This window comes from Pleurodeles waltl, chromosome 6, assembly GCF_031143425.1.
Source record: "Pleurodeles waltl isolate 20211129_DDA chromosome 6, aPleWal1.hap1.20221129, whole genome shotgun sequence".
Lineage (NCBI taxonomy): Eukaryota > Metazoa > Chordata > Amphibia > Caudata > Salamandridae > Pleurodeles > Pleurodeles waltl.
Genome location: NC_090445.1, coordinates 714,004,800 through 714,032,435, shown reverse-complemented (window position 1 = coordinate 714,032,435; position 27,636 = coordinate 714,004,800). Strand labels below are relative to the sequence as shown.

The 27,636-nt window shown below is 42.5% G+C and overlaps 1 protein-coding gene across 6 annotated transcripts in view; it reads right to left on the bottom strand.

Moving 5' to 3' along the window:
- The window catches only part of ATE1 (arginyltransferase 1), a 412,370-nt gene that overhangs the window by 93,537 nt on the left and 291,197 nt on the right, over positions 1-27,636 (bottom strand). For all 6 annotated transcript variants that reach the window (XM_069239196.1, XM_069239195.1, XM_069239197.1 and 3 more), the window contains one exon: positions 6,623-6,804. In XM_069239196.1, coding sequence (XP_069095297.1) covers positions 6,623-6,804 — 182 coding nt within the window. The remainder of the gene's footprint in view (positions 1-6,622; positions 6,805-27,636) is intronic.

The window sequence follows — 27,636 nt, the reverse complement described above, 5'->3', positions numbered from 1 at the left end:
GGGTTACTACGTCACAACAGTGATGGGTATCTCGTCTGCCGAAACATAAATCCCATTATTTCCTAAGGGATTTATATTTCGGCAGAGGGGATATCCGTCACCGTTGTGACAGAGTAACCCATCCACCGAAATCTAAACCAGGCCCTAAGACTATGGTAAAAGAGATAGAAGGTGAACATTTTAAGGCAACCGGAGTGATACACCTTATGATCCAGAAAGCTTTTTGAATCACAGTCCAACAGCTCATGGCAGTGTGAAGAGCGATCTCGCGGGACATCTCAATTGAGGATGACGACGGACGAGGTGAAAGGCAACTTTCACCATTCAGCATTTTCAATAACAACTGAGAGTAACAAAAGAAATCATAGGCAGCACTATAAGCCAGAACATTTTTTAATAAAGGACTATTGGGTCTGTATTAACTGGTGTGAAGGGCCGATGGATAATAACAGTGAGACAAGCCCTGAATTTTTAAAACAGTCTTGCTTCTGTAAATTCAGAGAAATATAATTTCTTTCACCACTTTGACTAACGTGAACGGTTGGTAAAGGGCAAGAAAGAAGATTTTGCACATTTTCAAAGAGAAAAAGCTAATTTGTAGAAAAAACTGCAACATCCGCCAGACAGCAGCTGAATATTGAGAGTTAATGGGCTTGATGGGGCTCATCATCTAAAACGTAAACAAGGAATTGCTTAGGAAGGAGACATGTTTTCAATTGTTGGTGGCGATGGGATTTAAGGATGTGAAAACACATACTAGGCAATCCTCTACTTCAGACACACTTTATTAAGTTGCATTTTCTTGAGTGTGTGTTATTTAGAGGGGTATCATTGGAGTCTCGATATTGGAAGTATTGGCAACGAATACAAAAGTAGGGGTTTTGCACAGGAAAGACCTTAGCAGAAGCATTGATAGAGGAAAAGAAATGACAGTTTAATTCAAAGCAGCTCCAAATGCAAATCCTTCTGTTCACTGTCTTTCAAAGAATCCATTGCCTGAAAAATACTGGCTTTGTATAAAGCTAATTGACTTCATAATGTGTTTAATATTCCCTCACAGAAGATCACTCCTTTTGTGCCCAAACATTCTAAGCACATGTTTTAAGTTCTAATGAAAACGACAGGGGATGCGTGTTTCCATCCATTTGGAGAAAAAGAGAACAATTTTTAGTTTAATAATCCTATAGTAAGAGACCCTTCTATTTTAATTACGAGTCAGGTATGATTTTTTCGGTTTCAGTGACTTCCTGAATGGCACTTGGAATACGAAGTTTCGATATAAAACTAAACCCCACAACTTATTTGCTGCACTGACTCCTTTGTAGTGGGAAGTAGGCTGGATCCTATGTCTCACTGACAAGCACTGGCCGATAACACATGCTTTAAGACTCTTTAGTGGCTCTTTTTAGACATTACACTCAATTAAGACAAAATATAGCTAGCAATAATGGGTCAGAAAGAACTGTGATCCACAGATATGGACAGGCGCTTCACTTGTTTGTTGTCAAAGAAGCTTATTTAGCGGCTGTGAACCAGTGGTGATAAAGTGACACTTCATTCAACTACAACAAGGACCTCTGCTACTTTTGTAAAGTGGTACTCCGCTATAGTTAAACATCTCTTGTGTACAGTTGGGTGTTGATGTGTAAAGTAACAGCAAGGCGACCGACAATTGTCTGTAGCTATATGGATTCAAGAGAGAGCAGATGGTTGTTTCACATAAAATCATGAGTTTATAGACTCTCTCTACTCTAACCTCACATTGGTTTGTGGAACTAACATTACACCCAAAAGCGAAAAATCTGCGAATCATAATAACAGTAAACTCAAAAGTCAGTAAACAATACAACAGTGATTTCATTTAGTAACTTTCAGGTTAATATACTGTAGAATTGTTGTCTTTATTTTCACAGGAGAAATGGTACTAAGATGTTGCAACTAATCAGCTGAATCAACTATGGGCATTTCTACTGATTACCTCTTACTGCTCAGATCACATGTAAAACTATTACAAGTGCTACAATACTAACTATTTGCTCTCTTTCGCAATAGTTTTTTTGTTGATCATTTTCTCTCACCCAATTTCCATCCTACCTCCCGATCTCTTGAGTCCTGTATCACATCCCTCCTGTGTGACTTGTTGTTTTGATGCTTGCATAATCGTTTCAGTTGCAGGGTCGCTTACTTTTGTTCTACAAATGATGCTGTGTGTTGTATTGTTCTGTTTTACAGTGCATTGATACCCACTGAATTGAGTAAATATAAGAATGCAAAAACAGAGAAAAATATTTTAAATATCGCCTGCCTTTACTTAAAATAGGCCAACTTCACTACGACCCAGACTTTGTAACCCTTTGGGAACCGCTACTCTGTTTGCTAATACCCACAGAGTAAATTGATGAAGAAACTGATGAAGTACAGAGAAAACTTAAATTGCTCTGTGGTGCTTTCCATCCATAGTTTATTTTGCTCACCATGCATTTTCTGGCAGGGGTCAACCATACGTAAACCAGTATTGGCCGAGCCCCAAAATGGAAGTCCATTGCATCCAAAATAGACAGATCATGTCACTTGTGTATGGGAACAATAGCAATCCCATATATATTTTAGAACTGTTGGGGGGGTCTCATGAGTGAGGTGAACCTGAGTTCTATGGCACAGTGACCCCGGAGATCAATATCGGACTATTAAAGTCCAATAAAATTGTATTCAACAAACTGTACTTGTTAATAGTGTCTTTGGAGGCCATGCTAGTTAGTCAGGTGGGGTAAAGTTTTTTTTTGGTGCCCCTGTGGTGCTGCAAAATCATCGCCAGGATGGAAAATAGTGGGCAAGCCTAACACCCCCTTATCTCGGAAATAACAAGTACTCTGGGCCCCAATGTCCTGGAAGACTTAACTGTCAGGAAGAAAAAGCAAGATGACAAGATTTTGCTAACAGTCATGTTACAAAATTTCTTCCGGTACCAGATTCTTGTTTGTCTGAGACGCTTTTGAGGCAGGATTCAGGGGCTCTAAGTGTAAGGGGCCATTGAGTTAATGTGCTCAGTCTAGTGGTTGACTACTTGTTGCAGGAGTTCGGCATGAAGATAGGCAGAGACCTGAAGAAGGAATCATATGCCACCATACATTCACAGAGCACACTGCAGCAAAATGTTGCAGTTTGTAACATGTGCAGAAGATACTTATGTTAAGGTGACCAAGTCACTGGAAGGCATCTGTACTTCTCCCTCCATCTATTTCAAGGTTTACGTGGATTATGCTATCAAGAGAAATGCCCAACTCACACCCATGATGGACGAGTCGCTCTGTGCCATAAAAGTGGCTCCTTTTTAGCAAAGCCTTTTAAGACGTACTGTCATGCAAGGCTCAGAGCAGTCAAGGTACATCTTGATGAACAGACCTTAAGGTCCACTTGGGAAACTCTATGGGCACTTTATGGCATCAGGCCGAAGATGTTCTGCCTGGATCTCAATAGTCTGCCAAAGCATATCTAGGTGGTAAAGCCATGTGCACCCAACTAGAGAATCCATTTGAGGCTCCAGTCAGGATCAACAAAAACAACCTTCACATCAAGGCACTGAAACACATCTTTGGTCTTGGAAAGGATATGCTGTGGGTATACCACGTAGGAAGAGGTCCAGTCAGGGACAATGGGCCTTTACTTGAAAATAATTCTCCATTGCAAAGTGAAAGCAAATGCTTGTGTGTGAGATGGTGCCTAAGCACAAGCTTAAGCAAGTCGGGCGAGGCCTAACTTATGAGGCAGCCTCCAACAAATGAAATATGCACTATGTGCTTTTTCTCATTCCAGCTAGCTTAGTACAAAAATGCTCTACCATCATGCCCACCAATACATCAGGCATGGAGATAAGGACGGTTTTTACTCATAAATCTCCAGATAAGCGAGATTATTCAATTGTTTCCCACAGCATGAAACTCCTGTCCTGCTACTCTGAAAGAGCTTGTACTGCAAGGCTTTTGGCCCCAGCTAAAGCCCCAGCTCTGGCAGTGCGGACTGTGTATCAGTGAACAGACAGACTACAATCAATAGCTGATGTGTTTAAGTGACACAAATATAAAACTCTTATAGAGGAACAGAATTCTGAGCTTCAACATGATGGCCCATCACACAGCAAGCACCGGAACAAAATCCCTAATAGGAATCAGAAATAGGATTCTCAAGGGTATAAGTAGCCATTCACTTAAGAGACCACCATAATAGTAACGAGTCTAGAAGTGACAAATGCCATTCAATGTTTCTGACTTAGGATATTCTTGCTCTTCTGATATCCTGAAGTAGTAATCCTCAGATCGCAAGACAGTGCGGAGACCACTCATTGTAGACAGATAGTCGATCACAGGAAAATTGAAATCAATTACCTTACAGCCAGAAAATCACTCGAGAAAGATGACAAAGCATAAATAAATAGGTTGGTTTGATGCCTATGACAAGTATGTTTTGGGACATACTTGATGGTAGGTGGCCTCGGCATGCCCAATTCTTACCTGATGGCATAAAGCTCTGTCCTACTACTTGCTATTCTTTATGTGTACTCCCACTCCAGCGCATTCTCAGGTCACCAGAGGGTAGTTTCTACTCTTTTACAAAACAAATAAAAAAAATAAAGTTCTAACAGCTTTCTAAGTTGCAAAAGAGACTTGGGTGTTTGGTTGTTATAGATACAGCATCAAATTGAACTTAATCATCACTTGGGGAAGGATTCAAGCAAAAGTGTACAAGGGAGATCTACATCTTATGTGGTCCACACAAGTAGGAAACGGACACATTAGATTCAGATGAGAGAAAATCTGCAACAGTGATGGCGGTAATGCAAGAGGCTACAGTGCTTTGCTTGGTGTTAGAAAACAATGCTGTGCATGAGAAAGGTTATATGCAATGAAAGCAAGAGACCCCGGTGATACTGTCGTCTAAGCACCATGGTTGTTGCTCTTGCGAGGCCTATAACATGGCAGCAAGAGACACAACCACCCCTATACCTGATATGGTGTTGTCACCATATCCCATGGTTAAAAGGTGTTAATTCGACACCAGGAGAAACTAGTGCTTGTGTTGTGTCTCGAGTCTCCTGTGCCTTAGAATAGTGGCACAGGTGATGTGCAGACCCAGGTACGTAATGTGGTGTGAATGGTTCAAAAGTTGTGCTTATGCCTCTATCCTCGGTGGAGTCAGGAGTGTGCTTTGCTGATGGACGAGGCATACGAAGTAATTGCAGGAACAGAGACATACGCATGTTTACTGCAGCATCAAAAGAGGGACTTGTGTTAAGGAAAAGTCAACGAGGAAACAGAAGGACTCAAGAGCTTTGTTTAGTGCCACAAGATGGTCCAAAAGTTGAGCGTTTCAAACGCTGGGGCAGCAGGACACTGCAGTGATTGGAGTGGTGTCAGAAAAGGGTATTGTGAGTAAGATGGTTGACATGAGAATCCAAAAGAACACGTAGTGGATGGTCAACTGACTGCCAGGTGACACCAGAGTGCAGCAGGAGACTATCAAGCACGACCAATCAGCATGAGATGTGACTTTTGACAGATTGTAGACTCCTGCATTTTTAATAGAGTTAGGTCAGTGCATTGTTGCTTCAAGGGTCACATCTGGAACACAGGAGATTTCTGGTGTAGCAGTTGGTCACACAAAGCAGCTCTCACTAGAAGGCGAGTTGTTGGCAGAGGTTATTTATGTGCCAGGGTCAGACTACAATGTTGTTAATGTACTCTTCAAAAGCATTCAGTGAAAGGGAAACTTTTCAGTGCATACAGATCCTAGGACAAAATGAACACAGTGGATGATACAAGTTTGTATTAATGCAGGTTGTCGAACTGCAAGTTGTTAATGTCTGGCTAATCGGCTCTATGGAAGATGAGGTCCGATAGACTAGAGCTGGATTATGCACAAAGGACTCTGGTATCAAAACGTATGGAGAGCTGCACCTCTGTGTAACATATTGTGTGACACAATTCTGTGGTGAAAGGCATCCTGTACATTACGCACTCTGAGTGCACCACCGTATGAGAAGTGGCGCCTAGTGCACTCTTGCATGCATAAAGAACATATCTTTGCATAAAGAGTTTTACGAAATGGCTATATGGGACGCTGCATTATTCTGCACCATGTGCTATGAGATAAAGATAAAGGGAAAGCTGCATCTTAGTGTATAAAGAGCTTAAGATCACACAGTTGTGAGGGAAGTCTGCATAATATGCTATGTGACAAGTTTCTCTGGGAATCTATAATTGAGTAACTACAGAAGGCTGTATGGGAAGATGCACCTCTGCCTGAAAGCTCTGTGCACATCAGTACAGAAATCTGCATTTTTAATACTAATTTCTCTGGGGACCATTAGTGTGGGAAGATGCACTGGGGCAGTGTGGTATCGGAATTTACACTTATGTGTGTCAAGCCTTGTAGAAGTATGTTTCAATTGGAAACGGCCTCTTTGTGTCACGAAGCTGTAAGTGTAGGTGCACCTGTGTGTGTGATATTCTTTGGGGGGGGACTCTTAAGGAAGCTGCAGCCTATTTTGTGAAGGGCATAGGAGATGCCGAGCTGTAGGGATGGTTAGACACGCAAGAGAAACATATGTGAAGAGAAGACCTCTTACCGCAGTGCAGAGTACACCCCAAGAGAGAGGAAGGAGTAATCAGGATCGTAGTACAGGTACACAGAGGAGACACAGCTGGGCAGTATATCGAGGACACCCACTGCAATGATCTTCCCATCAAGCCAGTACTGCTGGTGAAAGGAGCCGTAGCCACAGTCGGGTCCATCAGGGCGCCTTTCTGCCTACAGGGAGAGAAAAGAACTGCATACATCAGAAAACGATGACTGTTTTTAAAAGAGACAAAATGTTCTGAGCTGTATAAAACAGGAAGCTAATACAATCTCAATAGTTCTAAGCTGGGGGAGGCCCATCTGGGTGATCTAGGGGCATAATGAGGAAGAAAGGGTGTCTTACGGGCTACTTGACAATGAAGGAAGGCCTCAGGCTCTATATGATGCCCAAGGAAAAGGCTTAGTCTCCATCATGATGAAAGAAGGTCTAAGTGCTCCTAAGACGTAAAAAAGATGGGGTTCTTTTCTCTATGTGAGTGCTCCTAAGACGATAAAAGATGGGGTTCTTATCTCTATGTGATGAAGCACTGATGATGGCGAATAGAAAGTGGACTTATACGACGATGACAAAGGGGGTCTTATCTTCAGATAATGATGGGGGACTCTGCCTTCTATGACTACAAAGGAAGGAATTCACACCCTATATAACAACGAAGGAAGAGAGTACTAGAATGAAGCAAAAAGATCTTAGGGCCTAATTTAGAGTGGGTATTCCCATTGCAAATGTGATGGATATTCTGACTGCCATATTTAATGCGCATTATACAGCACTTGTAATAATTTGCTGACGGAATATCCATCTGCCAAACTCTAAGTCAAGTCTTATATGACGAACGATGGGTGGGTAAGGAGGGTGGTGGGCTAGGGGGGGGAAGATCATAGTTTCCATACGATTACCAAGGAAGGGAGTCTGCTCAAGTCTCTATATAACAATGAAGAAAGGGATCTTATGGCAAAGGAAGATGGATAACTTAGCTTAAATAGATAAGGCAAAATGAGAATCCAGCACTGATGACAATCATTCAAGTTAATTGTCAGGACCCAAACTATTCCGTCCTTGAGGGCCTTTCTCTTCTAGTTTAGCTCAGTGCCTTACTTCCCTTACTTCCCATAATGCACTTGTATCAGTAGAGCAAGGTCAGCACCTAGAATTCTAAAAGCTTAAATCGTTTGCAGTATCAGTGCAATAATAAAATAATTAATTCACACTGTTCCTTCTACAAAATTAGGGCGAAACACAGAATGGATGATATCCATATGTGGAATTTTATGAAGAGGAAAGCCAGACGAAACCAAATCATCAACTGTAATGCTTCCAAGCAAGTTAGGCCACGAACCTAGGCAGCTACATAGAAATTCAGTTCTAAGGAGCAAATAACCTTAGTGGGTATGTTTCCCAGGCCCGACCATGGCAGGAGTTTTGTAACTCTCAAGATGTCATGTGACACACAATGGGGAATGGTTTTTGAGGAAATCCTGCATAGCAATAGAAGTGATGTGCATAGGAAAAGATAGGAACAACTCTTCTAATCTAGCCTCTTTCCATATCGTGTAAATATGAGGTGGGAGTTCACTTTATGACCTAGCCCAATCACCCTCCATCAACAATACGTAAAACATATGTGGAAGCCTCCTTTGAAGCTACCCAGCAACATCAGCACATGTAAGCCAGAGAAGAAAAGAGTTCTTTGTGAACGGCCCATTTTATCATCTTCCTGTCCCAACACTATGGGCCGAACAGGTGGCTGCACTACTTTTTGTGGAACCAGCCGCCAACCTTACTCCATGTCACCCCCCCAATGTACCATGTATCCTAGAAATAGGATGACCACCTACTTCCAAGTCATTATGGACATTTTTTTCCAGTCGTCTTGTTTTACTTCCTTTTAACTAATAAGACTAACACCTAAAAACAATGCTATGTCAGTGAAAAATTCAAGACTCGGGACAGTGTCTGTAACGATCTGGAGTGAGGAAGTCACTGAAGCTAGAGGTGTCACTTCCCTTTCTGTATTGCACTCACCATAATTTGTAAATCAAAGAAAGGACTTATGCAGAGGTGGGAGTTCTTCTAACACTACCACCCACACTCACACATAACAAGCAAAGCATAGGTGACACCTATGTAGACCCTATGACATGCAAGTCAGAGGGGAAGTTTTCATTGTGCAGTTCAACTGCACTTCATAACACGTTACAATTTTATAGGTAGATCCAACTTTACCTCTCCCTAATATAAGGCAAAGGCGATAGTCCTCTGTGGATTAATCTCCCCTTCTGTACTATGCAGGCACGGTTAGTACTTATGTGTGCAAGACCACCCAACATCTAAATCTAATGTAAAGACTCTCTTTAGACCCTCCCTCTCTAAAACAATCTGTTTTGTTTCCGTCAGATTTCATGATTTTATGGCATGCTAATCTACAGGTCTGACCACACCTAGGGTAATGAATTTGAATGGCCCAGTCATCAAAGGGTGCAAATCAGGGAATGACCAATTATGCGTAGGGGTGGTGGTTGTTTTTCAACAAAGCATGACATCGGATGTAACTTTCTGGTTATAAGAAAGAATGAAATCCTCCTTTTCGAGAATGTTGAATTTTTATCAGACTGCCTGTGCCTGGGTATGTTTTGGGAATTAGGTCGGGCAAGAGAGATCAGAGCTTATGCAAACCCGTCCCACTGACACAGAGGTACACAAAACCTACGAGGTGGAGGAAGTATGGTGTGTATTTGGCGTTCCTTGATGGACTGGCTGATCCAATCAGGGGGGTCTTCTACTTTTGAATCCTTCGTGCCCCCACCAAAACTATGGCATATTTCCTGTATGTTCGTTCAGGCATCAGCCTGCTGCTCTCTTACAGCTATGTCCTTTGCTGTCACACTAACTGGAGTCTCAAATCTCAGCAGTATTTTTCACACGCGCTCACTGAAGTCTCCAGGGTTATGCTGTCTTTGTTAACATACTCACAGCAGTCTTCAGCTCTGTCCTATTCATGTACATTTAAAAAGAGAATCCAGTGTATGGCTCTGGCTCTGTCTCTGTACTCACTGGTGTTTTGAGTCTCCCTCCTTGCTGTCATACTGTGATCACATCCTGAGGCTAGCCTTTTCAGAATGAATTAATACTTTTTTCTGAGCCTCAGAGCACCCCTACCCTCTAAACACCCACCACCTCACACACACACAATTCCACACCTTTGACCTCTCTTCATTTAAATAACATTTTTCTTTCAGATCTATCAAGCAATGACTTGTCAAAGCCCATGCACCTCATTATGTGTGACTATTGGTGAAAAGCATAATCTCTGCTGAATTCTGTCACGTTAATGTTTCTCCACTGGTCAGCATCAACCAACTGGCCAGGCAACCCGGGTGTAACAAGCTTTGGGATGTCAGACAAAGTGTGGGGAATAGGAAGCATTGAATATAGAGGCCTGGGTAGATCAAAGGGGGCACCAATTATTTAAAAGAAATGACCAAACAGCAGAGCCAGTGATTATGGAGCTTGGAAACAAGTGGCAGAACATGTTTTGGGTGGACCTACACATGGTCCATGCAAGGTAGGTGGAGGCTGGCACAACCAGAAATGTGCTCTGTTGTCTGCGTAAGGTTAGGGTCTCTTGGGATAGCCACATCCTCTCTTTGTCCTGTTCTAGCACATGATCGTTCTATTGCAGAGGTCTCTATTGCATCAAGGTTTAGAATCATGTCTTTTGAAACACTAACGAACATTCAACAACATTCAACAACCAACAACAGATGAGAACATGACCTACGTTTAGGACTGAGGAACAAGAAAATACAAGAAGATGTAGGGGAAACAAAAAGAGGTCAACACAGTCGGATTAACGTCCCCTCCAGGCTTCTCTATGGTGCAGAAAAGAGATCCAGCTCCACCATTTATCGTATTGCAGAGAACACTGCCGCCCACAGTACGTGGCCAACAGGTATGAGTAGCACTATCAGCCACTGCCCATATTCAGTTCTACAGCACTAAGCATTGCTTTAGTTGGATGTTCTCCCACTTGCTAGCACCACGCACTACAGTTCAGTAAACAGACAATGCTGGCTGAAGTTTCAATTTCTGCCTGGGAATTCTCAGTAATTCCAAGGACCACTTTCTGGTCAGCCCCTCACACTCCTTCAATTCTTCTCAGTTTCTCCTGACTCTCATCCTCCTCCTCTCCTCAAACCGTCTCATTCATGTACTCCATTCACCTTTAAGCATCCGAGGAAAGCACTCTCTTTGGACATCTGCATGTCATCTGAAGGTCCTCTCATTGCTGATTCAGACGTCCTCCTAAAGCTGGAATATCATTACATTGGAGTGATATTCTCAGCACTACATGACATGGTAAAATTGTACTACTTAATAAGGAAGCAGTTCACAGGATGATCCTTTTCATCCACCCATCTTGTTCCTATTCTCCTTGGGCTTTCTCCATCAATCAACTTTCTTGCCCAAGCCTTTCTTACACCTCCCCCTCAGTCGTGTTCATTCCTTAAGCTGCTTATCCCTACACAGCTCAATATCCGCATCGCTTGTGTTCTCCATCTGGCTGCTCCAGTGCTGGAAGTGGGCCACCAGAGAGATGGTAGTTGAAGGTGCACTACAAAGACATTTTGTGATCCAGAACTATTTTTTTTTTTTTCAAATTAAGCACTGATTCCATCAACCTGAAGAGGACACCCGTGCCCTTGCCCATCACTAGAAATTTCCCAAATCACTGTATTTATCACATACTCTACCACCTATAAGATCTCCTGGCATGAGACTGAAAGCATTGCCTCATACCATACAAAAAATACATTTTCAGCTATTTTTCTGAAGGCGAATATGGCATGGGTCCAATGAAATAAAAGGGAACTTAAAAGTAGAATGCTCTTCAGTCTTATGAGGTAAGCTTATTGTGAGGGCTGTCATGCAGGTTTTGTTTTTTGCATTTGAGGTTCTTTGTAGGGAAGTGAACATTTATGCACCGATTAAGTTATTTATGTGCTTACAAGTTATGAGTTCAGTTTATTAGAAGAGCCCAAATTTGTTTTCCTAGGACATACTTTGGACCACACATATAAAAATAGACATGACAGTAAGTAGCAGAACTGCTTTCATTGCCCAAACCATAGGATACATTTATGCCTTCAAATGATGTGTTTTCTTCAGAGGTAAATCCCATACTTCATATCATTGAAACGTAAGATATCCCTTCACACCAAGCATAGCAGACACTAACCGACATACAGTTCTTATACATGTGCCACACGAATGGTAGCTGCCAATACAAACACAGCTACATCGACGACACAATCAGGTTGGCCAATAGATTACGTAACAACCACTGGCAAAGCCATTAGGTTTGGCATTTGTATGGGGTGGTATCAGGTGTGCACATTTCTTACAAATGCCAGATTTGCTGCGTTTACAAATGGTTATTTGCCCAGTAACATTGGAAAACAAATATAGTTAAGAGCATTTGAAAAAAACGGATGCTACAAAAAATAGGGCAACTAGTTTTTTCTATAGCATCTATAGTTCAGATGTCAGTCGCCAAACGATTTCCTGTGTGAATCAGCCCCTCTTGTATTCCAATGGAGGTGGAAGAACACCCCAAAACAGGGGGGAAACGAGCACTGGCAAAGCCAATAGGTCTGGAGTTCGCTGCCAGCCTTTTGACTTTGTCAATGCTTGTTTTTATTTTGTCATTGATTTAGCAAAACTTTATCATTGGGAAAACTGCTGACCTCATCCATCTTTCATCAAAAAACAGTGTCTAAAAGCAGAAATATGGTCTCAAGAAGAACCCATTGCCTTGGCAGTCCCTGGCAACAAATGGAACTATTTTGTATGCTGATGTACTCCTTGTAAAAAGGCAAAATGCCATAACTCACACTAAATCTATTTAATGGTTGTAGTGGGCTGACCGACTGCCACATGTTGTATACCGTACTAGGAAGAAAGAAAAATGTAAATGACACAATAGCAGACAAACGGATGAAGCTAGCTGACTGAAAGCCCTTAAAAACATTTTCAACTACTAATTTTACTAAGATCGAAAGGTCTTGGCTAACACCAGACCTGAAAGGGCAAGACTAAAATTCTCCCGTTGGCTGATCCAACATATGACTGACAAGGCACTGAGCCAATGCTGAAAGTCCTGGAGAAAAAGAAGTTAATGGCTAAAGAAGGCGGATCCACAGGCTCGAATAAACATAGAATACAATACGTTTTACATGAATTATGCAAGCGCTATAAATGTTAATCTAAAAAGGATAATTAGGCCTCCCACGTCAGATACACAGACGTAACACAGAAAAGATCTCTCTCCTACCCTACCTCTAAGAACATTCTCTAATTTCACAGGCTTAACGTCACCCAACTTTTTATTAATGACAAAAGCATTTCCATGCATGACTATGATGCCTTTTCTGTCTACAATCTTAATAACTATACAAGTGACTATCTTCAAACTTGGGTGAAATCACCGGTTTGTTTTCTTACACCTGATTTTATGTGCTTCTGTGACGCCTCACAGACTGCCGCAAATGGCATCCTTGGTCAACTGTTTCGACAAAAGTTACAACAAACAAGTTACCTTCCTCCGGTAACCAAGTTTCTGGCAGAAACCCTATCTAACCACAGATTCTTCACCTTTAGAATAGCCCCAGGGCCTTACTGGTTCTGGAAAATAATTCAGCAAAGCTCCTTATTGTCAGTCTAAGTGGAGTTGTGTGGATTTCTGGTGACTCCATACCATCCCAGAATTGACATCAGGGGAGCTGCAGATAAGCGCTATGCCTGTGCGCTGACATCAGTATCTTCTTCAGCGCCGTCAAATGTGGAGTATAGAGCAAATTGTTTGACACTCTGTGCTGGTTTAGCTTTGGACCTTTTTAGATGTTAAAAAGGGCACAGAACAAGGAGTAAAGATCATTACGGAAGGTAGGTCACTTGTTCTATGGATGGATAATTCTAACCTCAGATTACTCGCCTTTAGAACAGACACAATATAGCAATACCTCCCAAAGAGGGTTTGTCTTGGGAGTGGACTTAGAAAAGAAAATCCTGCAAAACGGCTGGGACAAAGAGCTCTTGTCACCAGATTCAACTGACTGTATGCACCAACGCCCACATCACAGCCTGGCAGATGACTAGAACACGTATCTCTTTGCCACAGCTGTTGTAGCAGATTTGGCCCTGGGGTAATAGCCCCACAAGTATTCAGAGTGCTGCTTCTTGGTCAGCGAGTTGTAGATTTTGATGCACATTATTATCCACCTCTTTTGCATCACCTTGCCTTTATTTGGATCGAGAAGCCTTACTAAGAGAAGATCATCTGCACACTGCTCCTTTATGTTGTTGATCAGGGCTCGAAAAATCTACACGACCACTCGCTATGACAATTCATATTTGATCAGGTCGAGCTATTTTTAGGACTTACTTGCCCATTCTGGCAAGTTGACAAAGAAGAGGTGTTCTGTTCAGTTGGAAAGTGGAGGGGCAATAGAAGATGCCTTTAAATCTTGTTCTTATGTCACATTCTCTTCTATATTCACAGACAGAGGTCAAAAGCCAGTTTGTCCTACAATTCATTTTCTTTCGGACTGCAGAGTTCCATGACTTTGTAAGGTGAACTGTGTGACCTGCTGTTTAGAGTGTAAAATAAACAAATATAGTGTGTTACTAAGTCAACTGTGCACACATTTCAGAATATATTTCAGTAGTTGTGAAAGCCCACTTTTTGTATTTCTGTGTGATGAAAAATATTTTAATAGGATGAAAACAAACCAGAATACGTGTTGATGTGCCACGGATATGGTTTCTGAAACCCAGTTTTCACAGATTGTTAATACACTATACGGTTGTATCAATAAAGCAGCAAGTTAGTGGAAAGGTTTTTGGACATTTCTTGGAAGTTTACTGTGTGTAGATGACAATATGCTACCACATCATGGTTTAGTAATATATTTATTAAAAGTAAGTGTTTAATCTAACTGAGAAACACTCCTGCCCTGATGGCAATGCTGTTACTAAACTAAAAGAATTAATGGGCCATGTGTTCCATATTTGTGGGCTAGACTCTTGTCATACATGCAGCAAACAGTCTACATAATCAAACAAAAGAGTTATTTTTGTTCTGCAGAAATGCTGAGCTCACATATTTGAAGGTGCAATCATATGTGAGAATGAAGAAAAAAGCGACAAACTATTTGCCTAGGATTACACAATTTGAGACCCATTTATGGGTCAAGTACATTACAGTTAGGTCAAGTAGATTATTTGAGTTACTCAACCTGCAGGTCTAGTAACATTTTTATGACTTTTCGAGGCCTGTTCATGTAAAAGTTTAGTGTCCTCTTCAGGTTGAATCAATGGAGTCTCTCTTCCTCTTTTGAGGGGTAAGGCAGGACAAAAACACTGGAAGAGTGATCTTCTGGCCAAAGGGGAAGGGAGTCACCACCTTTCATAGGAAGTTCACTTTGTCCTCTAAATCAATTTGTCTGGAACAAAGTGAGTGTAGGGTGGTTGCATCGAAAGCAGCTGCAGTTCACTCATGTGGCGTGCTGATGCACTCACAAAGAGAAATACTGCTATTAGTGGCAAAAGCTGTGCATATGCTCGAAGAGCATATACACAAAAAATGCCAAGATTCAGTTCAGATTTCATTGGAGCACAACCGATGATTTAGTGGGAAGCATGCGAGCCGAGTCTTTCATAAAACGCTTCACAATTGGTGACTTAAACATGGACAGTTGGTCAGGTAAATACAGAAAGGTCAAAAGGGTCAACAAATAACCCTTTACTGAGCTCACTGAAAGATATTGGTCTTTCAGTGATCTAAAAAGTCTAAAAAGTTAACAAACAAAAGAACATCAGAAAGTATGGCTTGTAAAGAGGCAGTCATTCGAGTACCACCCCAAGCAACAAATTTGTCCCAGCACTCCGCCTAGAGGGACTTTGTGAAAGGGTGCATATATATATATATATATATATATACACACACATACATGCACACACACTTACACACAAAGAATTCCCAATAAATTTTCTAAATGTGTTTAGTTCTTCACTATACTTTCCTGTTCAAAAACTGTCACACGTACTCAACGAAAAAAGCCAAGGCTTTTCGCCCATAACAATGGACTTCTTCAGGGTACAATTAATTGCATGGATTCCATTTCCAGTAACTGTATGCCACACAAACGCACATTCAAGTCCCCTCGTGGTTGCTCCACGAATTTGACATCACAGGTCAATCCAAAATCCATTAAAAAAATATACAGAAAGCTCAGTCCGTCAATCACACCCCTCCATCAATGTCCACTGTCCATCGTGTCGAGGACATTTGTGACTGGCAGGGGCCAATTATCCCTGTAATGGCACTACAAATGGCACCAAAAGCAGCACAAAGAAACTGGCCCTTGGTCTATCTCGTGTGGGGGTCCGCTGCAATTTGTTTTGGTGTATCAAGGCTGCAAGGATGACATCAACAACTCCAGTTGGCAAGTGAAACTCATGTAACTGTTGTCGCTCATTTTGCACTTATTGAGGTGCAGGTGGTGGAGTCTCTGATGGAAGATCCTGTGCTGTTGCTGAGACAGTTCGTTCTCCTGAAGTGGAAGCCTGATCAGAGGACAAACGCTCAGACTCAGGAGCTCTGGGTATCACATCCTTCTGGACCAGTCAGAGGCAACAATAAGAATGAATTGTGCCCTTCTATCTTGATCTTCCTCAGAATTCAGGGCAGGATTGGTAGCAGCGGAAATGTGTATAGTAGTACTTCCTTCCTTTTCAGCTAGACTGAGCCACCTAATTAGTGCCCTGGAGGAAACAACAGCAAGCAGAAATGTTGCCACTGCACACACTAAACAATACCGAGCAGGTCTGGACAAGACTCATTCCACTGCCCTAAGATGCCCTACGCCATCTTGGGACAAAAATGGCACTCTTGGTCCATCAGAGACATATTCAGCTCTTTCACTTAGAGACCCAACAAGGTGGTTGACAACCAGGAAGAAGTTCTGCTTGTTCAGCATTCTCTCTTCAGAGGTGCAGCATGCCCTGACACAGAATTCAAGTCACCTACTCCACCCTGCTTGTTGCAATACCATATCGCAGTCATGTTGTCTATGAGGATCTGCATCAGCCTCCTATTCAATGGATAGTAGCCAGGCTTTTAAAGCCCAGATCACTTGAAGCTTTAACAGTTTAAAAGAGAATTGTTCCTCTGCCTTAGACCAGACTTCCACCTCTCCCAGGTTGCCCCTCCCCCCAACTGAGCTGCAATGCATCTATTGCATGGACTATGCATGAGGGGGAGAGACAAAGTGCTTTTGCTGCTGGCGGTTCAGGTGGTGAGTCTAGCCAAAGTTTTAGAAGTTGTCGAAAGACCGACAAAATTGGGAATGGAGCACTGGATCCATCACGATGAGCGCAGAAAGAAGGGAACTCACTTTCACAGGCAGAGGTGGTGCTTGCTTGTAGCTTTGCTCAGTCACTACCGGAGGTGATACACTCATCAAGATGGCACAGGGCACCACCTACTGGCACGCAGGAGCACAGCTAAAGAACGCTCTGAATCCAGTCTGGCACCTGGGGGTATTCTTGAGGAGAAGAACATGCAGTAAGTATCCATCAGAAATTCTTTTTTTACTTAAATAATGCACCACAAACTATGAATTCAAAAGTTAACAGCCACCAACAGATGCAAACCTGTGTTTAATGGTTATCTGCTCCACATTTGCCCTACAAAGTGTTTGTAGCCTTCTTTTTTGTGTGACCAGTGCTGCCAACTTTGTCATTGCCACCCTGTCACATTTAACCAAAATCACCATCATATTCTAATACCAGACTAGTGCATGAAGTCATCCAGTGCAATAAGACTTTTTCAGATTGCTTCAGCAACTGGCTTTTGCATATAGTGCCTTTCAGGTCACAATGCATTACCAGCCATGGTTCTAGATAACAACGTACTACGATTTTCAACTGGGCATCACTGTGTTTGTGTAACCTGTTTACAGAGTGAAAGCACATTTCCTATACTTTTGATTCACCTACACATGACTACCATTTTGTTAGTCATGTGCTAATAACTTTTAACACACACAAACACAGATGTACATTTAATATTTTAGTCTTACTTTTTTAACACCCTTGAAAAAAGCTCTTTGGCCAAGCAGCCAAAGAGGAACCCATGCTTGCTGAAAAATCTTGTGCTCATATCCTGAACAAGAATTTGTTCAGAATATAACAGGAGTAAAAGACCCAAAATTCACCTACTATTTGACTCTGGAATCTACCTCATTATATATACAGAGTGCTCCTATCCCTTTTCCACGCTTTATTTTGCTAAAGCCTTTACATTCTTGTGGGAGGTAGCATTCTGTATACTCGTCAGCATTCAGACACACTCCTTTCTGCCAGACCCTCTACACCTGAGAACTCAACTCTAGGAAGCCACCCAACTGAGAGATTTTGCCTCATGCCTCTAAGCAAGAAAGTGTGTATGGCTATTCCTGGACAATCTACTTTTTGGTTCCTTGGGGTTTGGAAGGAATGCTTTGGTTTAGTTTTTAAACAAGACACCAGCTCTCTATGTTTCCGGCTTGACATTTGCAACACACACATCAGCGTATGCTCATCAGCTAGAGAAATACTGCACTTTAATTGCAAGTTAGGAAGGACTGACTGAGATGCTCTGTGTATGTCTCTCCTTTGTTCAAGCCCAGATGCCTGGTGATCTAGGTCAGCTCAGCTGCGCCTCTTTTCTGAGACTCATGGCTCAGATGTGTGCCCAGTCACAGTAGAGAGATGCAAGTGGAACTTAAGCCTTTCAGAATCAGTGCTTTGCTTAAAGCGCCCATCTGTCAATCCGCAGCCATGTACCTCTAGCCTTTCATTGGAGAAGGTCACAGTCTGTAGGCAGTGAATAAACATCTACGGAAGAGTCAAAGATGAAGTTGACTACAACATGTAGTCTAGGTGCAACGGCAAGGAGGAGGTCAGAAAACATGAGGGCAATATGGTGAAAATATTTCACTCCCCATACCCAGCACATATACTGATGATACAGGAGAGATTAAAAAGTCTAGTTGGACAGTGGTACAATTTAGCAGTCAGTGCTGGAAATGGAAATAAATGACTCTGGGATCCCATAAACTGGGGATCAACTGGTAGTAACAGAAATGAACTGAAGTCATGAGGGACAGACTCAAAGAGCAGAGTCGGACAGTCAACTTACACATTTATTTTTTTTAAACCGTGCCCCAGCAAAATTGGCAACAGGGAAAAATGTGATAGTAAAATGGTTTTGGCTAAATTAATCAGTCATAAACAAGCAGCATTAAAAAATATCCTAATAGATGAGGCATCTACTACTGATATCTCTGCGTGCCTATCATGTGGCATGTAGTGCTGTAGATTCACATGCTGTGCATACTCCTGCCACCTAGTGTTGGGCGCAGATGAGGGCAAGCTGTTTTTCTTCCAAGAATTCTTCTCAAGTCACAAGGTAATACAACTCTACTTCTTGCTTGTAATGTGCATGGTCATCTGATCCATTGTTAGATTGTTTTTTGCATGGCGGGTGAGGATGGAGCTGTAGCAAGGCAATATAGGAGAGGGAAAAAGAGATGATCATGCAAGAGAAATAAGACGGAAATATAACTACAACAGCCACAGGGCTCTGAGAAGGAGGCCCACGCATGTGAATCTACAGGACTACATGCCACAAACAGATACCTGCAGGGTAGCATTTTCTGTTCGGGGCATGTGTAGCTGTAGATACATGTGCAGTGCACAGACTGGAAAGCAGTCCTACCATAAGCAGCGGTAGCCTGTCGGTGTTGTAGAAGATTGAAAAAGGGTACAGAGTACAGGCAGACCAATCTTGGCTTGTTGGCAAGCTGGTGCATCTACAAAATATTGCTTTGTGAAAGTATGTGGTGTAGACCAAGTAGCTGATTTACAAATGTCAGATGTGGGAATATTTTTCAGAAAAGCCATAGAGGCCCCTTTCTTTTCAGTAGAGTGGGCTTTCGCAGAAACAGGCAAAACCCTTTTTACTTTCATGCAACAGGTTTAGATGTATTTAACTATCTATCTTGCCATACCTGATTTTGATCAAGCGATCCCCTTGTGTGGTTCACAAAAAGCAACACAACATTGTTGAGTCTTTCAAAAGGGTTTCGTCCTAGCCACACAGTACAATAAGCCTCTAAGGTATGTGCAGCCCTTTCTGCAACCGAGTCAGGTTGAGGAAAGAAAACGGACAGTTCATTAGACTGGTTAAAGTGGAAAGGAGAAACCACCTGAGGAAGACATTTAGGGCTAGTGCTAAGGATAACACTATTCTTACGAACTGGAAAGAAAGGTTCTTCCACTGTTAAACACTGGAGCTTACTGACGCATCTTAGTGAGGTGATAGCCAGGAGATGAGCCTTCTTCGAACAGAGAAACTGAAGGGGACATGATTGGAGAGGCTCAAATGGAGAACCTATGACTCTTGTGAGGACGATGCTGAGATTCCACCCTGGGTTCGGGGGAACATGAGGAGGTATGACTTTCTTAAGTCCCTCAATAAAAGCTTTAATGAATAGTGTCTTAAAGAGGGAAACGTGTTACCTATTTTGGAGATAAGCAGCGAAGTGTAGCCTAATGGAGGTGAAGGCTAGTCCACAGGTTTGTAGGTGTAGTAGGTAACAAACAATGTTTTGGACGGTAGCTGCTAAGCCGTCAATGTGGTTTGAAACAGAGTAGCACAGAAACCTTTTCCTTTTGGTAGCATAAGAGGCATGAGTAGAGGGCATGCATGCTTCTTTGAATATATATTTATGTGTTCAGGAGGTAGATTGAGATAACCAAACTCTAAGACTTCAGAAGCTAGATTACAAAGTTAAGACCTCTGGGGTCAGGGTGCCTGATTTCTCCATGGTTCTGCGTGAGAAGATCCCGCCTGTTGGGCAGCTTCTTGTGAGGAACAATCAAAAGCTTGATGAGACTGGGGAACCACAGCTGTCTGGCCTAGGTGGGAGCCACTGGAATGAGGGTGAGAGAGATTTGGCGAAGCCTCTGATTCACAAACGCTAGGAGGGGGAGAGGCGAAAAAGCATAGGCAAATATCGTTGACAAGTTCATCCATTTTGTATTTTCTGCCCTGGCAAAGAGATACACTTCTGGAAACCCCCAAAACACCGGAAGTACTGGAGGAGGACTCTTGGGCAGAGTTCCCACTTGTGGATTTGCTGCTACATCCTGCTGAGAAGATCAGCAAAGTCGTTTTCCACACCTGGAAGGTACTGTGCCAGCAGGTGCATCTTGTGGCTGAGAGCCCAGGACAAGATGACTGGGCTAGATGAGAGAGCTTAGGAGAGAAAGTGCCTCCCTGCTTCTGTAGGTATGCTGTCATGGTGTCCATCCAGACAAGGACCACCTTGCCCACAATGTGGGGAATGAAGGCTTTTTGCACTAGATAGACAGCTAATAGCTCCAGGTAGTTGATGTGGAGGTCCCTGTATCTGGGATCTCACTGATCATGGACAGTCAGGTTTTGCCGATGCACCCTCCTGCTGAGAGATGAGTCTGTGATGGTAACCTGCAGAACTGGGTCGACAGAAGGCAGTCTCCACCACTGCATAAAGAAATGCGTGTGTCGGCTGATCAACACTAGATCTTTGCTATGACAATCTGCCTGAGACTATTGCTGCACTGCAGGGGGCGCTTGTGTAACTGTGTGGGGAAACAATGGTGAAGCAGGAGGCTATCATGCTGAGAAGACGCATGACTATCCAGATTGTGACTTATTGATCTGGCTGAAAAAGATGGAGTAACGCGTGGAAGGACTGGACTCTTGACGGACTTGGATATGCCATGCAGAGCTCTGCATTGAGGACTGCTCCTAAATAGGGTTAGATCTGAAGAGGTTGCAGATGGGACTTTACAGTGTTGATGGTGAAGCCTAGTTCTGAAGCTGGTTTATAGTGGCTTGGGTGTGTACTTGACATTTTTGTTGTGTTGCGCTCTTTTCAGCCAGTCGTCCAGGAATGGGATTACGTGGAAGCCCTTATCTTCTCAGGTGCATGGCCATGACAGCAATGCATCTTGTAAAAACTGGAGGTGCTGAAGTAACCCCGAAGAGCTGCACTTGGAACGGATAGTGTTTGCCACTTACCACAAACCGGAGACAGCACTGAATTCCTGGATGAATGGGGCTGTGGAAGTACATGTCTTTGAGGTTGAGTGGAGCCACAAAGTCGCATTGCTGTAGCAGTGGAATGACATCCTAGTGTGTAACCATGTGGAAGTGTTCTGACAGGATGTTCTTTCTAAGGGGTCTGAAGTCCAGAATGGGCTGGAGTAACCCATACCTTTTCGGGAATGAGGAAGTAGAGGAAATACACCCCTGAGCCCCATAGAGATTGTAGAACAGCCTCTATAGCCCCTTGGAGAAGGACAGCATGAACCTCTTCCCAAAACAGGTGCTGGTGTTCTGGTGAGAGGACATGTCTGCGAGATGGTGTGGAAGTGAGTTCCAGACATAAAGCGTATTGTATGATATCTAATATGCAATGGTCGGAGGTGACGTATAACCTGGTGGTAAAGAACATCTGAAGTTGTTCCCCGACCGGTTTTATGTGGTCAGGGGGAGAAGTGTCAAGTCACTGCTTGGCTTGGGCTGCTCCTTTGGGGGAGCCAACTTCGCTTCTACCCTTGGCGCGGTTACCACGGTAGGCACCTGTGAAGTAGCCTCTTTTGAATGTTTGCTGTGCTGGTTGAGGTTGAAAAAATGTGGAAGCTTCAGGGGAGGTGGTTTTACAGCCAACACTTCAGCCGAGCGGCAAAAGGACCCACGAGAGGTGGGTGTAAGGCGCTCATAGCCTCTGCAGTCTCTGTGCCTTTCTATTTTCTCCAACATCTCATCAATCTGGGGACCAAAGAGATATTCACTATCAAAGAGCAGGTTGAGGAGATGCTGAACATCTGGCTTGAAGCCGGAGACACGGAGCCAAGCTTATCTGTAGAGGAGCAAGTTGGAGTTAATGTCCAAGCTGCTGTGCCAGCCGCATCTAAGGTGGTGTTTGAGATGAGCTTTTTCTCGAGACCAGGTCATGCCCTCGCCTTGGGTGCTCCCTCCGTGAGATGGCGGGGCTCTTCCATCTTGTCTCAGTGGGCCTGGTCGTACCTGGAAAGCAAACTGATGGAGCTGGTGATGTGCCAATGATTGGCGGACTGCGCTGCGAAGTGCTCCACAGCGGCATCTATGCATTTGCTTCGTTATCTGGTCGAGCAGCATCGCCAGTACCCTGGTGCATTGGCCCACTTGCTGACGGTATGCACCACAAGGGAAGCAGTAAAGCATTTTACTTCATATCAACTCGCTGGGTGATTAGGTCAGCCTTAACTGGTTCCTTGAAAATGTCAGTCGCAGGGTTGAGCTTCTCTTTAACATAGGCAGGAACTGCGTGGAACAGCGGAAACAGTCTCAAAGAAGAAGTCCTCTTCAACAGGTTTTCAGTGCATGTCCACCCTGTGGTATGATGCAGTCCTACCTAAGACCTCATGGTAGGAGGTAGTGGCATCTAGAAGGAAGGGCCGGGCAGGGTAGAGGTCAGGATCCATATTCCCTGTAGGATTCACATCGTAGGAATCCCATGGTTCTTCTTGTGGGTGCATGTCATATGGTCCCCACCCAGTTATGTTCACCCAGGTTGGGATGTTGGTAACCCCTCGTTGTTTAAGAAAGTGGGTCAGGCAAAGAAGCAGGTGGGAATAGTGATGCTGGAGGCCTGGGTGGTGTGGTGGAGGAGTGAACAGGCAGTGGAGGATCAGGAAGAGGACTGGTGGCCTTGTCTCGCTTCTTCCACTGCTTGGGTGGTGCTGGAGATCCAGGGCTTTCTCGAAGCTAAGCTGGCTCTTTGACATCGAAGGCTGCGTGAGAATTCAGCAAGTCTGGGAGTGTATGACAATATACCTCTGGTGAGCGCTGAGTTCATCCTGCAGTTTTTGGAGGACAGATTCAATGGGCCCAACGATCAATCTTCCTGTGGGTATCGAAGGCTTCAGTTCTGATTTGGGTCTCAACCCCAATGGTTTCAGATCTGAATGTCTTGTCGGCACCAAATGAGTCAGCTTCAGGATCTTCTTTGGTGCCAAGCCAAAGCTAGGCATGGGATCTGTGAGAGCAGAGTTTACTGATTTATGATTAATAATGTATTGATCTTGATGAACTAATGTGTGATTTTTCTAATGAATGCTAACAAAACGGGTGACTTTTGTAAATGGACATCATAATCCATTTTGTTTTCTACTTATGCTAACTTGAGTGGTCTTAGAGTTGTTTATCATTGCTAACTAGAAAAGCGTGTGTTTAATAGTTTATAGATGTGTAAACAGCTACCCCTAGTGGAATTGTGTTATGCCGTACAAGGTCAGATTTATTAGGTCCTTGCCAGAGTTTGACTGTCTTATTGTTTAGAAAATGTCACTAACGTGTGGTTGTTTCCTCGAGGATGGAAGTAGATGCAACACTGTTAGATGTTTCTTCCTGAATGTGAGATTTTGACGAGATAGAGCAATGAAGCCACAGACGAGACTTAAAGAGAAGAAGAAATTGTTATAAATTGTGTTTAGCTTTGTCAATGGAGCCATGGAAAAAATACAACTTAGTGTACTATGAATGTGTAACTTTTAGTTATCAACCAGTAGTTTTATTGGCTGAATGTTCAACACCTCATGTCCTGACCAATCGTGAGCTTTGTGAAAATTAATATAACGTTCTGTCACTTATTCTTTGGGTCAGAGAGCTATAGGGAGATTTTAGAGATTTTTAGGAGACATTAAATTAGATTAATGTGGGCGTTTTGCAGTCATGTAGACTTGAGAGATCTTCAGATCATTCCTACTGATGGTGTCCCCTTACTGAAGCGATTTCTGTTGTTATTCATAGATCTCATGGCTAATGTATAAATTGCTAATTGTTATATGTGTCCTTTGTTTGACAGGTACCTGCTGCAACTCGTGAATTAATTGCTGCATCATAATAATATTATTTTTGTAATAACCCGAGTTAGTACGTTTTTCTAAATTTGTGTTTCTAAAACTTTTACAAGAAGCCCAAAATGTCAATGCTAATTAGTGGTTAGTGAGGTTGTCTTTACATGCTCATGATTCATACTGACGTTCTTTGATCTATTGCTTCAATCCATATTATCTCACTGGTGCAGATTTTGGTGCTATTAAGTTGTGTCATAACTCTTGTGTTAATTTGTTTACTTGCTTTGATTAAACTTAGATATATATGGCGTTCTAACCAGCCATTGATGATTCTTTATCTGTATCATTTGTGTTTGCGAATTATTTTCGTTACTTTAGCATTGTTAATATAGCTTAATAAATTTACAAACCTTAATAAACTGGTGTGGACATTGCAGTGTAATCAGATTGTCGATTTCTTGTTTATTGTGATGATTATGACATGTACTATTGACATCCTCTATAATCAATGTTGTGTCTGTCCATCAGCCTAAGGCACTAGATCCACTATTTTGGTCTGAGATAATAGCTAGGATTTCTCGGCGCTGCAGCAGATCCGAAGTGGTCAGCCAGTGCCGATCATGGCCCGAAAGTAATGGCAGCCCAAAAGTCTGTCTCTGTGGGTCCAAAGCAGCCAAACACCTCTTACGAGGGGGAAGCTCAGAGCACAAGAGGTGTTGGGGGGAGGGAATGAGGAGCGGGAACTGAACTTAATGACCTGTTGAGTCGGCGGGAGGTTTTTGATCTCGAGGTCAGTGCCAGAGATGGCATTGAGTGAGAAAACCTCCTCATCGGTGGCCGAAGGCTCCATGTTCCCCCCTGAGGTCCTGTGTGCCGGGGAAGTCCGTTATACCTTTGCCATTCCTGCGCAACATTTCAAGTCAACGGGCTTAGAGTTCTAGGAGTCTTCTTTGACCAAAAGGATCTGCAGGCATTGAAGGAGGCCTCGTTGTGCTCAGTTGAGAGGCAAAGACTACAGACCTGGTGCAGTTTGGCCCAGGGGTATTCTGCACAATACAGAGGGCAGTCTCAAAAGGGCGTCCTTTTCATCATAGGCTAGGAATGGTGAGAGCAGAGCAAGAAGAAGGGAAAAAGGCTTCAATGGGCAAGTGAACCGGAAGTCCGCTATGGACGAAGCTGCAGATGTCGACAAATACGAGAGAAGGGGCACTCGATCAAAGACAATAATAATGGAGGGAGAGGAATCGTGAAGGCCGAAAAGAACACTGCGACGGTGCCAATCCGGAGCATGGGAATACAAGTCTGAACCAGACAGTGGAAAGAAAACAATACAACAGTGGAACCTATGACCATGCGCAAGAGGTGGAGTCGCATTACCTTGTGTTTCAAAAAGAATTCTTTGAAGAGAAACAACTTGAACACATCCGGGCTAAACACTAGAAGGCAGGAGAATGCACAGCATGTGTATCTACAGCCACACATGCCTCTAACATAGCTGTACACAAAATACTCCTGCTGACAGGAATAACTTTTCACAGGAACCGAGATGAGCTCTTAAGTTCTTGAGTGAAGATCACTCTCTAATAATCAAACCCGCAGACCAGGGTGGAGGTTTAGTGATATGTGATAAACATGCTTATTTTTGTCCGAATAAATTTGTTGAATAAATTATTCAATGTAACAGAACGTTAGCAAAAGGTTTCTAAACGGACACTGGACAAACTGAAAGGGAAGTTATCAAACCTTTAGATGAACCAAAATAAATTAATGGACATGCAAAGATAATAGGTTTTTAGAGAATGGAGTTCAGATTATACCAGCCCTATATGGACTCCTTATAATCCATAATAATATGGACAATCCTACTATGAGGCCTATTGTCTCATTTATCCGAACTTTGATGGAACCCTTGAGTCAACAAGTTGCTTGCTTATAAAAACCGCAACCATTACAAAAAAGTCATACATTAAGGCAACTTTCTACAAGATCTCTAAAATGGAAGGATTTGAATTTGACAGTGACAACAAGGTTTTAGTGATGCTTGACACTGAACTGTTATACACTAATATCCTGCAAGACAATACAATAATGATGGTGGAAATGATTTTAAATGAAGCAGATACACAGGATGTTAGTATTGAATTTGTATAGTTCAGAGTGTAACTATGATCTTAAAAAAAAACATTTTTGTCTTTAAGGAAGAATTTTTTTTTTTTTTTTACAACTTAAAGGGATGAGCATGGGAGCCACATGTGACCCAAATCAGGCATGTTGTTATGTGAGTGATTGAGAAGATAAACACATGATAATTAAATGGTACCATTCTATGAAATTACTGATAAGGTATTTGTTATTTGTAATGGTTTGGAACTCCTACTAGATGGATTCATATCAAGGCTGAATTTAGGGGATGTGAATAAAAAATTCACAACATCTAAAAACTATAAGGCTTGTGAATTTTTAGATGTCTTCATAAAAGATGTACTAGGACATTCAGAATTTGAGCTATACCATACATCCACTGCTAGGAACCCATTGTTACGTTATGAAAGCTACCATCCAAAAAGCCAGAAGGAGAATATTCCTTTTAGTCAATTCTTCTTTGTTCTGATGAACTGCACAAATACGTGGGATTATGATAGACATGCTGAGGTCTTCAAAAACAAATTACAAGAATCAAGGTGTCTGAATGATCTTGTAAGACACTCCTATAAGAGAGCTAAATATTGAAACAGAGATGAGATGCTTTCTCATAATAAAAAAAGTAGGAAGAATAATAGGATAGTCTTTGATAGTACATTTGCCAGTGTATGAAACAATATTAATAATTTTATGAACAGCAGTTGGCACATAATAAACAGTGGAGATGAGCGTAAACTCGAGACACTCTTACTGGAGAAACAGAAACATTAGGAATAGACTAGTATACAGATATCGGCAAAACTCACCAGGAGTGCAATTAAGCATAGATAGCAGTAAGGAAATGTTCAAACTACTGTGTGTGTGCATCT